This window comes from Papio anubis, chromosome 8, assembly GCF_008728515.1.
Source record: "Papio anubis isolate 15944 chromosome 8, Panubis1.0, whole genome shotgun sequence".
In the NCBI taxonomy this organism is placed as follows: domain Eukaryota; kingdom Metazoa; phylum Chordata; class Mammalia; order Primates; family Cercopithecidae; genus Papio; species Papio anubis.
Genome location: NC_044983.1, coordinates 7,551,695 through 7,563,803, shown reverse-complemented (window position 1 = coordinate 7,563,803; position 12,109 = coordinate 7,551,695). Strand labels below are relative to the sequence as shown.

Genomic DNA, 12,109 nt, shown 5'->3' with positions numbered 1-12,109 from the left:
GGCTGCACATTAGAAGCACGCAGGAGCTTTAAAAATCAAATGTGTGGTTATTACCCCCAGACATTCACTGGATTGGTCTTCAGTGTGGCCTAGGCTCTGGAAGTCCTAAAAGCTCCCCAGGTGGTTCTAATACACAGCCAGAATGAGGGGACTAAAGGATGATGAGCAGGACAAGTTCTAGGAAGCTCCATCCTACTGGGTGCTATGCGGAATGCTAACTTCCTTAAAAAGTAAAAGCCTCAGCTCCCACAAGCAATAAAATCTCAAATGAACTTGAAACCAACGAATTGTATCTTTGATGAACAGGAATGTTTTTTGTTCCTCCTTAAGAAAGCAAATCAAAGCGGGTTAGCCTCAGCCATTCAAAGAGCAGCTGGGGGCTGTGAGCGGTCTGTCCTGGGGCACTGTCCATCTCCCCTCACCTCTTATACCCCCCACCAAGAGCACCGGGGGTGACAGAGCACCCCAGAGATGTGGCTCAAATCCGCAGGTGCCTCATCTTCTCCGAAGCCGACAGCATGTGCACCATCTCATTACTAGAGACGGACATAACAGAATGGTGTATTCTGAGAAGCACTCTAGGCATCAAGTGTTAAAACCCAAACAGGTTTCCAATTAATCAATCAGATCCCTGTGTCCCTGAGCCCCACCCCACTCCAAACCCCAGTGAATTTTCTCAGCCCCTGAGGCATTCCAGGTCTCATGGGGATTTAGTTTTCAGGATTCTGCAAAACAAACCAAGCAGGCCTCAGCCTACCCTGCAGGCTCTGGAAGGCTCTGGAAGCCACTGCCGGCTCTGGAAGGCAGCTGCCCCTGATGGCCGGCTCACCTGTGGCCAGAGTGGCCTGACTCACAGGTGTCACCTGGGCCTCAGGGGACGGGATGAGGCAGGGCTTGAGAGCTGGGGGAGGGTTAGCTTCATGTCTGGTGCTGCTGAGAGGCTGTCATGCCAGACATAGGTGATTCTCCCCTGGGGGGTGGGAGGGGACAGGGCACCCAGCTCTGCACCCCCACCCTGTTCTCAGGCTGAGTCACCATGCACAAAAGATGCTCCTATTGGGAATCTGCTTTGCCTATGGGCAGGAAAGTGACTGCTGCGGTCCCAGCTCAAACACAATGTGCCTTTCGCTCGCACCGGGGCCCGCCCTGACTTCTGAGCCAACTCCTCCTCTGAGCCTCCTCACCGAGCTTCTCCCCAGGCAGGACCCATCCCGCAGGCTCTCCTTACCACTGGAGCACATTCCACGCCGAGCCAGCTCCTTACAGAAGTGCCCTGCACAGCCACACCCCAGCCACTGTGCCTCATGGAGCCACCCAGCCAGCGCCCAGCACAGGGAGAGGCCGCCCACCTGCAGAATGGGTGGTCCCCGGAGTGGCAGGCAGCTAGGGTGGACAGCAGGGTGGGGAGGTTCCAGCGCAGAGGGAGGGGCAGTCACACCCCAGGAGCCCCCTTCACAGTCCAGGGAGAAGTGTTTGACACTCCAGTACTGGGAGCAGTGTTGGGGGGAGAGGGGGACACCTTAACATGGGTTCACGTTCTCCCAGAAAACACCTGCTTCCTCCATTAGTGTCTGCAATTAGGGGCTGATGACACCTGGGTCTCCCCAACCACATACAAATGAGGCCTGCCCTCAACTCCTGGGAACATTACAGATGTGCACTTGGTGGGTAGAGAGAGGAGAATAAATACATGGTGGGGGTGGGGAGACAGACATAGACAGACGGAGAGAGAGAGACACACAGAGACAGAGAGACAGTGGCATCTTCTCTTTTCTGGGGATTCTCGGGGGCCGCCACTCACCAGTTCCTTCCTGAGCCAGGCTATAGCTTCATCGATGCTCTGAAAGCCTTCCAGCTTGCCAGTGGACAGGGGTGTGGTGCCCCGGCTGGCACTCCTGGCAGGAGGGGCGTGCTGCCCGGGTTCTCTCAGCGGGAGCAAGGGCTCCTGCCCCCCATGCTCGCCCTCCTCCAAGCTCGCCTGTGGCTCCGCAGCCGGCCTCGGGAAGGGCCAGGTCTGCTCCTCCAGCCTGGCCTGCCATTCCAGGTAGGAGGGCCTGCGGGTCTCCAGCCTCAGTTTCTCGGTGAGGGCCTTCAGGCTCCGGAGGTGGTCATCGGGTGGTGCAGCTGCTCCTGCCTCCTCTTGTGCACCCACTTCTTCCACGTGGATCTGGGGCACAGACATTCTACAGTCTGCCCTGGCAGCAGGACATGCGAGCGGGCGGGGGGCACAGGGGGAGGGTTGGTGGGTGGCACAGTTGGGTCCCGCTCTGGGATGGCCTCATCCAGGTGCCCGAGGGCATTTCCGGGATGGGAGCCGGCCTTGGAGGCTGGGTGGCAGGGGAGCTGAGAGGGACTGTGCAGTGAGCAGCACAGGGCACCCTCCTGGAGGCTCAGGTCTACGATCCGTCCTGGAATCCTGTGGGTGCCATGCACCACAGAAGGCAGGAACAGACAGGCATCGCAGGAATCTCGGGACAGCCTGTGCCAAGGTCTATCTGTCCTGAAGGCACTCGAAGACCAGACTGGCAGGAAGAAGGCCCAGAGCGCTCTCCTCTCGGGAAGGGCAGGTGGCTGGAGACCCTGTGGGAGGGATGAGAACCGCATCAGTCCCAATCCCTGCCCTGCCACTCAGAGGCAGGCACGTCCACTCCACAGGAGGGGAAACTGAGGCTCAGAGTGAACTAGTGACTGCACTTCTCATGGCTAGTCTGAAATGGAAGTGAGGTCATTTCAATGCCTTAATTCAATGCACAGAAGTTAATGACCAACTGATAAATTGTACAGTGTTTTTACCATTTATAAAAACGACTCCGCCTCTACTATCTCATTTAATGCCCCCAGCAAGTCTGCAGGGATTTGTTTTTATTCCCATTTCACACACGAGGAACCCACATCTCCTCGAAGTTAAATGACTCACAGAGATCTCCCAGCAAGAAACTGGGGGGACAAGCTCAGGCTGTCTGAATCTGAGGGCACAGGTCTCTCTTCTATGTGGCAACTGCCGGAGGGTCCTCAGTGCCAGCCAGCAGGGCAACCACACCCCATGCAGGCTCAGGTGTGTCTGCTCCGTCCAGGTGCCACTGCCCCCTCATCCCCTCCACCCACCACAGCCCCTGTCCTCCAGCAGCAGTTTCTACATCCAGGTCTTCCTCCACGCTCCTAGCTTCTTCCTCCAAGAACAACACCTTACCTCACCTCTTCAGAGACAGAAGCAAATAAACCTGCAGCTGTGGAGGGAAGAAGGCGGTGGCATCTGGGCTGGATGGCTAAGTGAGCAGGCTGGGACTCACTGTTCTAGAACGAGGCTTCTTGTGCTCACCTAAGTGCCCGCATGGCAGCACCTGTTTGGTAAGGACTTCAGCTACGGGATCTGGTTTGGCCTCCTCATCTCCAGAGAGGAGGCATAAGCCAAGGCTCCTACATTAACATCGGACATAGGGTGGAAACCTAACTCCCAGTAAGAAGAGACCACAGCCTCCAGACTCTGTGGCCCGAGGTCCATGGGGCAGGCAGCAGAGATGGGTGAATCAGAGTAGGAGATATTTGATTTGGACCCAAGCGGTAAGCCCTGGACTTTCAGGGTGTGTTTTAAAAAAAAAAAAAAAATCTGTGCTGGGGGACATGCAGCTATAAAAAAGAATGAATTGATATGGAAGGATGTTCAAGATAAAGCTTAAATGAAGAAAAGTAAGATTCTCAGCAGCCTGGAGAGTAGGCCATCCTTGGGGTGAAAAAGGAGAAAGAAAGAGGGATTGTTACTGACTTGTAAATGACTAAAAACATCCCGGCCCAAAAAAAAAAAGAATGGAGTAGCCATCGCCATAATTACTTGTTTGGAGAGAGGGGAACTGGGCAGAAGGGAAGTGAGGATAGAAGGGAAAAGAATTAAGATGAGGGTGGCAGAAGCTGAACAGTGAGCAGGACCACCTCGGGGTGTCCTGGGATTCCTCTCCGACATGGCATGCAGATACTCAAGAAGGAAGAGCAGAACTTTCCGGTCCAGACCTTTTCCTTAGCCCCAGCCTGCAGTGGGGATGTGACTGGAGGACTTCCTGCTGCCCAACCTCTGCCACCCTATGCTATGAGCCTGCCCTGGCGAGGGGTACCCATGGAGAATGAGAAGGAATAGTCCACCCCAACTGGTAAGCAGAGAAACCCGCTCTCACCTCCAGGTCTGCTTGGAGCAAGTGAGAATCCCCCTGAGGAGCTGGATTCTGGTTCAGTTGGTCTGAGACGGGACTCAGACAGCAGTGTTCCGCTCCCCGGGTGGTCTGAGTGTGCAGCCAGGTGGAGAACCACTGTCTCCAGATGCAGACACTAGACTTGGGATCGGATGGCCTAGCTCTAGGTCTTGTCAGGCTTGCTAAGCCTCATTTTCTTCATCTGTAAAATGGGGGTGATAAATACCAACCTCCTACGCTCTAGCAGATTGGCAGAACTAAAATTCACAGGCACTCTCTGAAGACTTAGCACGCTAAGTCTGCAAACGCGAAATGTACTCATGGGAGTCTTCTGTGCAGTTTCACGGTCAGAATCTGTCCAAATCTAAAGACTTATCAGCTGCTTTCTGAGGCCCCTCCCAGGCGCCGTCTGCCTCTTTGCTGAGGTGCCAGGATCTGTTTTGAGCGTGTCTGGGGCAGCTGCACCTACAGGGCTTCCTTCTCCTTGGCAGGGGGGCTCTGATTAGATCCATCAAAGCTTCCTGGAGAGGATTCAACTGCAGGCGGATGAGCAGCACCCTCCCGCCCTGAGTTCTGTGAGCAGATAACATGGATGAGGAGCCATGGTGGCCCACCCCTCCCCCTGCAGGGCGTCCCACTGCTGCGACTGCTGCTGGGTGAGGGGCTCCTCTTGGGTAGGAAACTGCTACAAGTCTGTAACTGTATTGCAGGGAATTTACTTCAATCATTGATTTCGGTCTTTTTTGTTTGTTTTTGTTTTTGTTTTGTTTTGTTTTGTTTTTGAGACGGAGTTTTCACTCTTGTCACCCAGGTTGGAGTGCAATGGCATGATCTTGGCTCACTGCAACCTCCGCCTCTTGGGTTCAAGCGATTCTCCTGCCTCAGCCTCCCAAGTAGCTGGGGTTACAGGCAGCCGCCACCATGCCCAGGTAACTTTTTGTATTTTTAGTACAGACGAGGTTTCACCATGTTGGCCAGGCTGGTCTGGAAATCCTGACCTCAGGTGAAGGCCTGCAGAGACCATGTCAGGACTATCTGGTGGCAGGGGTGGCAGCCCCTGTGAACTGCGACCAGCTAGTCCTCAGATCTGCTGAGCTTAGTGAAGTGCAGAAAACCTGGTGTGCACATCGGCCCATGTGAGCCCCAAAGTAGCCCCCAGAGGCAGGTGAGATCACCCCATTTCACCAAGGAGAAATCGAGGCTAGGGCAGCTGAAGCGCCTCACCCCCTGGTCACAGGCAGGTGCCAGCAGCTGGACCTGGGCACGGTCATTTGACTCTGTCTCAGCGAGTGGGCTCTGGGGTTAGAGCTCCAGGGCAGCCATTGGCTTTGTGACATTGGCACATTGCTTCATGACCACTCTGGGCCTCTGTGTCCTCTTCTGAGAAATGAGAACAACCGGAATGACTACATAATTTGCAAGGCTCCGTGTGAAATGAAGATGCGGAGCTCCTTGTTTAAAAAGTTCTAAGAATTTCAAGACAGTGACAGCAGAGCGTGAACCCACGCGAGGGGCCCTGTACTGCTGCCCACGACCTTGAGGCCAGTTTTGGCGATACTAACATCTACCTCGGAGGTTATTCAGGGGATTTAATAAGGTTACAAATGGGAGCTCTCAGCACACTGCCTGGTCTACAGGAAGCCCTAGACACAGTCATGTAGCCCTAGTCACGCTGTTTAAAATTAAGACGACGTAACCAATCAGAGTTATGTCACCGTCACATCACAGATCATGCCCCTCCAACTGCACTGAGCAGTCGCCCTGTCGCTCTCGGACCTGCTGGGTGGCCGGAGCCAATCCCTGCACCCTCACATCCTTCCCTGGACACCAAACGACATGAAGTCAGTTGATCCCACCTCCCCCAGATTTTCAGGTCTCAAAACGTAGTGGAGTCTGTTCTGCCACAGAAGGGAGAGAACAGCTCCACTTACTGAAACCATTCCATGCCCACTCCCTTCCCTCTCTGCTCACATTGTAAATGCCCTGACCACAGCTCGGGGTGTGGGGGAGACTCCACCATGTGCTCTTTGCATAGCAGACCAAGGCCAGGCCCCAAAAACCTGGTTTCTGGTCCCAGCACTGCTGACAAGCCAAGCATCCAGGCTCAGTCCTCTCCTCGTGGCCTCAGTTTCTTAATCTGTGGAATGGCTGAGGATCTATAGAACCTTGTATGTGAAAGCTCTCTTTAAACTGTAGAGAGCTGTACCCACCTGAATAGCGTGTGTGCAACGTGGAGAGGCCTGAGTGAGGAAGTCACCATTTTAGAGCACATGGTCACCTGTAGATGGCAGGAACGGGACTGCCCCCAGCACAGCCAGGCCGTGAGGAGCTGCTGAGTCAGCATGTGTTTTCCTGGTCGTCAGTGTCTGGGGAGCACTGTCCCCCTGGGTGTCCTGGTGCCTGAAGAAGCCGAAAGGGGTTTCTTCCCTCCCACTAGGCACAGGAGTTGAGCTGGAATGTAACCCATACAGGCCTAGGGACGTGACAGCAGAAAAGCTTGTCACTGCTCACTGGGCACTGAGCTGGACCCGGCCTGAGCTGGCAGAGAGGTGCTGGCTGGGTGCCGGGGAACAGCTGCCAGCACTGGGCAGCTTCCTGGGCTGGAAAAGCAGTGGAGGTCTCCCTGCTTGACAAACCAAGGACTCCTGGGGCCCAGTCCCCCGGAGGAACGGGCTTTCTTTACACGTAACCTGGGTCATTCCTGGGGGTGGAGGAGCCAGAGAAGGAAGCCAAAGGACGCTGCCAGACCTGGGACCCAGGGTGTCTAGAAAAACGAAATCAGACCCTGTAATCCCACCAGGCCCAGGCACGCCCCTCCAGGCAGGCCACCCAGCAGCAGTGGGGACAAGCCCTTGGGAGGCGTGTCAGCCTTTCTGTAGCTCTGTGTGCCAGCGCCGAGGACCCATGCCACACACAGGGACTGCTGTTCCAACACGCTCCCTGGCTCCCTGGCCCACAGCGGCTCCTTGAAGGAGCCTTCGCCAACCATGAGCTAATTCCTCTGGCTGCTGGAGGAGCCAGGTGGGGGCAGCTCAGCCAACACCTTGTCTCATTATGACCTAATCTGTTCACCTGGAAAACTGTCAAATCCACTTCCTTGATGGGCTCCCAGGGGCAGGGGAAGATGCAGGCACTGTTGACCCATCCCCTCCGCACCTCCTCTCTCCTCACACGCTCCTGCTGTTCCTTCCAGCCTAGCATTCTCCACTAGAATCCTTTCCTTTCTTCTCCATAAGACACAATCTTTCCAAGCCCGACCCAGCACTCCTGTCCCGCCGAACACCATGCTCTCTCACAGCCCTCACTCGGCACAAGCTTTCCTCCAGCCTAGAAAGTCCTTGCCTCCCTTCTATGCCTTAGTTCTCAGGGATTTTCTCCTGCAGGAAGTTTTGCTTGATTTGCCCAGGCTGAGCTGTGTGTACTCAGGACAACCGGAGCACATTGGAGAAACAATTACATCATCGCAACATTAGCTAACGCTTACACCACACAACACGAGGGGTGGTGCTAAAAGCTTTACATGTATTAACACATTTGATCTTCACAATAGCCCTATGAATCTGGGGTATCATCATCCCCATTTTACAGATGAAGAGACTGAGGCACAGAGGTTCGGTACCTTGCCTGAGGCCACAGAGCTTGTAAGTGGTGAAGCTGGGATTTGAACCTCTGCAATCTGGCTCTGATCTGGCCCCTAACCACTGGGCTTACTGCCCCTCTTAAGCCGCAGCACTTACACCCAGGGTCTTTGTCGATGGTTGCCTCTACCAGACTCTCAACTTCAGGGCGAGAACCAAGCCTTTCATGCTGGACCCTCCAGTACTTAGCACAACGCTGCTCTCTTTAAATGCCGTGGAATGAATGAGCCAATAAAACAGATTTCCTCCCACTCACAGCGACCTGTCCTTACTCAAATCTGAGCCAGCCTGGATGGGCTCAGAGAGGTGGAAAAAGAGACCCAGCCTTCCTAGGATGGTACCTCCCCTCCTGTCCCCACAGATGCCACCCACCCTGTCTGCCCTGACCACAAGTGTCCAGACATAGGTGTGCAGGCTCTGGGCCTGCAGTGGGACAAAGACAGGAACAGCCGCAGCTCATGCCAAATCCTAGAACTGTGTGCTGGAGTTGGAGGGGACAGTCTGGTGTGACAGACCTAGCACGAGGGCCTCCTTGGGGTCCAGTGCAGGATGAGGTCATTTCCATCCAGCAGCTTCCTCCCTCTTCTGGAAAGTGCACCCCCTTTCCCATGGGAGCCCATCCCTCGGGTTCCCTTTCTCCTGGGGTGTGGGGAGACACTGGATGAAGTTTTGGTGCCAGAACCACCCAGAGGCCAGCCTTGCTCTGAGCTGGCCGGGGCCGCTGGGGCCACCGTGCTCACCACATATGGGGAAAGGGTCTACCTGGCGAGGCAAGCCAAGCCAAGCAGACAGTGTGGCAACCTGGCCGTCAGAGCCCAGCGGCAAGGAGCTGGAGGCCGGCAGCTGGGCCCCGTGGAAAGCCACCGCCCTGCCTGGATTACACAGCATATACCTTCCGCCTTTTATGCTTCAGCTACTTTGCGTGGGGTTTCTGACATTTGTAACTGACTGACACGGCAAGCTCTGGAGAAGGAATATGAAAGAGCACAGTGGATGCTTGCTGTTATTTGTCTTTTGTTGAACTGTCTGTCTGTTTGCCATATCCAATCCCTTCTCCTCTCCTGTGTAGAGGGAGCTCCCCATTTTGTGCAGAGCAGCAGGCAGGCTGTGCAGCCTTCTCTGCAGCCAGAGGACCATGTCCTCCTCTTCCTGGCTCATGCCCTGGTGACCAGGTGTGAGCATGTGACCCAAGCTTGGCCAGTCAGCTGCTCAGGCCCCGGCTCTGAATTGGGTGTGTGTGAGTCTCAGAGGAAGAGATGGTTAGGGCGCATCTGTGAACCAGCCCTGGAGGCAGATGTGCAGCGCAGGGGCGGTGGCATCCTCTTAGCCAAACTGTCTCTGCTAAAGGACTGGCCTGGGACCTCCTGCCTCTGCCTTCTGGATCTGCCCTGGTTCTGCCTGTTTTCTGGTCTTTACCTCCTGCCAATTCTGTGGGTGCCTGGCAGCCTTACAATAGTGTCATTTTCTCTTGCTCCCAACCAAGAGCCCTAACTGAAATGAGACAGGAAGCACAACTCATTTGGGAAGGAAAATATATAACTGAGAGCAAACCAGTGTCATAAAATGTCATGACAACCCAAAGGCTCCCTCCCCCACCATTCCACCTGTGCCTTGGTGGTGGGGGTGGGGTGGTGCGACCTCCCATTGAGAACCACAGGGTGGATGGTCACTGTCCTCCTAATGAAATCTTACTGAGTCTGTCCACATTCAGAGTTGACTTGTCTCCTAACTCACAATCCATGACAGGCTATGCTTGATGAGGACAGAATGACAATTTCCCATATGAGTGAATTTACCCTTGCTCTGCTCCTCTGGCAGAAATGCCCCCCATGGTTCCCTGTGCAAAATGGATACATGCTGGGTCATGGGACCAGCCCAGCTGGGCTACAGCCAGACATCAGGGCAAATAACTGAAGGGCCAACCAGCCTGGCAAGCTGTGCTCTTTTGGGAGTGGCACCTCTGGGCTGTTTCAGGACTGTGACAGTCCCCAGAGGGAGAAAGGGGTGAGCAGAGGCAGATAGAGCATGGAGGAGTGAGCCCAGGGAGAAAGGGGTGAGCAGAGGCAGATAGAGCATGGAGGAGTGAGCCCGTGGCTGCATCTGTCTCCTGCAGGCTGCTGCTTCCTCCACCTGCGGCTCCTTCCCTTCTCATCGTCAGCCTCCACCCCTTGAGGTTGCCTCGGGTCTGTTCCTGCAGCCTGAAAGAGGTGCACTAACCCTATTAAAATCCCCATTTTACAGGTGAGGAAATGGATAGCTTTTCTCATGAAACCAGTGCCCAAACTCCCATAAACAGACATGACAGCCTGAGATCTTGGCCCAGGAAAAAGGGTGCTTTATTTAGCACCTGTGAATGCTGGCGGAATTTGCAGACATGTTCCCCAGCGCCAGCATGGGCAGAGCAATGGTAGGTCACCTTAGAGTTCACCGAGCGTCAGCACACACATTCAGGACTCACGTCCTTCTGACTCCACACAGGAGAAAGCGGAGGCCACAGAGGCCAGCTGGTTCCCAGAACGCAGATCTGCGGCAGGAAAGCTGGGGCGATCTTCGCCCTCCGTCCCCTTCATCATAGCTGCCCCCCATACCCCTGCACTCCTGACCTCTCAGCCTGAGCCTGGGGACGTGGACGCTGTCCCTGTCTCCACAGAGCTTCCTCCTCCAGGCTTCCTCTCCTCTGCCCTGCTGCCGGTTATCCTTCTAAAATGCAACTCGAATCCTGCCCCTTCTTAATAACCTTTCTACTAAATAACTTTGTTATTGAGATGAGGTCTCACTGTTGCCCAGGCTGGAGTGCAAGTGGCACAATCACAGCTCACTGCAGCCTCAGACTCCTGGGGTCAGGTGATCTCCTGCCTCAGTCTCCCCAGTAGCTGAGACTACAGGCATGTGCCACCATGCCTGACTCTAAATGACATTTTAGTAACATGTCAAACAGCTAATATGTGTCAAGCACTCAATATGTGCCAGGCACTACAAGGAGATAGCACCTCACTTATTTGCATGAGAATCTTGTGAAGTATGCACTGATTGTCCCATTACACAGATGAAGAAACAGAGGCACAGAGATGATAAGGCACAGGCCCAACAGCACTCAGACTGTACCTGGCAGGGCAAGGACTGAAACCAGCAGGTGCACAGCTCCCTGTGGAGGTGGAGAGGATGGCTGCAGCAGGAGCCAGGAAGCCTGAGCCGGGGACCAAGACCGGGTCAGAGGCTCCGTGACCCTCTCCACGGTCTACTCAAATAGAACAAAGCAAGAGTGTCCTCTGAGAATCAAGTTGCCCCCGGAGGTAGCCAGCTGTGTCTTGGTTCTGTGCTGACCTGTGACACTGGCCACTCCTCACCAGAACCACCTTCACTGAGTTTATGGAGCATGTCTACACCGGAGCACATCTACACTGCAGGGAAGGCTGGGTCTTCTTATCCCATCATGCAGCAAACTGAGGTGGCAGCCTATGTGACCAACCTAGGGCCCAGGGCTCCTCAGTGACAGCCCAGAGCCTACTGCCCATACTCCTTGGGGTTGCTGTGCCATCTTCTAGAACCTACTATCTGGACAGGACTGGCTATCACCTATGTGGAAAGCTTTCCATCTGCAGGTATAACTGGGTTCTCCCAGAAATTTCTGGAAGGAAGAATTAGCTACACTGTGACTTAGGGCCCTGCAGGATCCTCAGTAGGGCAGGTCTTGGGGGATGGGATGTCCGTAGTGCTGGTCTCGCTTTCTTGCCCCCGACACTGTCTGGGTTGCCCATGGCTTTGCTGCCAAAGCCAGGGTGGGCTCGGCTGGCAGGCGGAGGCCCGTGTGTGTGTGCAAAGCGCTCTGTTTCCTCTGCTAAGCCTGCTGTGCATGTCACCAAGCCGAAAACTCTGCATCAGAGTCGTAGCTTCACTCAAGGACAGCGTCTTCTGACTCCTCCGTCAACACCTGTCGGGTGCAGGGGTGGCGGGAAGAGGCATCTCCACTCTACCTTGCCCTGATGTTGCAGTTTCAGCCAGGCCAGGCCCATCAGCAGAGGACACAGCCCTGATTTCAACCAGAGTCAAAGGCAGGGGCCATGAGCTGAGACCTGGGGTGGCTTCAGTGGCAGAGAACAGTGAGGCCAGCCCCACAGCCCAGGGAGTGCAGAGGCTCTAAGTGGTTTCAGAAAATTCAGGGTGGTGCCGGGCAAAGCTCATGCCGGCATCTTTTCCTTTTGTTTTCTGAAGAGGCGAACCCCTCTTTTCTGGGTGAGAGGTCAGGAGGTCTGGGACATGGATCCACAGTCGGCCTAGGGAGGCGGGCCT

At 54.9% G+C, this 12,109-nt stretch overlaps 1 protein-coding gene across 2 annotated transcripts in view; it reads right to left on the bottom strand.

Annotated features, from left to right (window-relative positions):
- FAM167A (family with sequence similarity 167 member A) overlaps window positions 1-12,109 on the bottom strand; it is a 44,774-nt gene that overhangs the window by 20,813 nt on the left and 11,852 nt on the right. The window contains exons 1-2 of one of the 2 annotated variants that reach the window (XM_017961755.3): window positions 4,167-4,959; window positions 1,802-2,580 (exon numbers count right to left, since the gene is read on the bottom strand). In XM_017961755.3, coding sequence (XP_017817244.1) covers window positions 1,802-2,182 — 381 coding nt within the window. In that variant the 5' untranslated portion in view covers window positions 2,183-2,580; window positions 4,167-4,959. Of the gene's footprint in view, window positions 1-1,801; window positions 2,581-4,166; window positions 4,960-12,109 lie in introns of those variants that run through there. The other variant, XM_009212501.4, reaches the window with a different exon arrangement.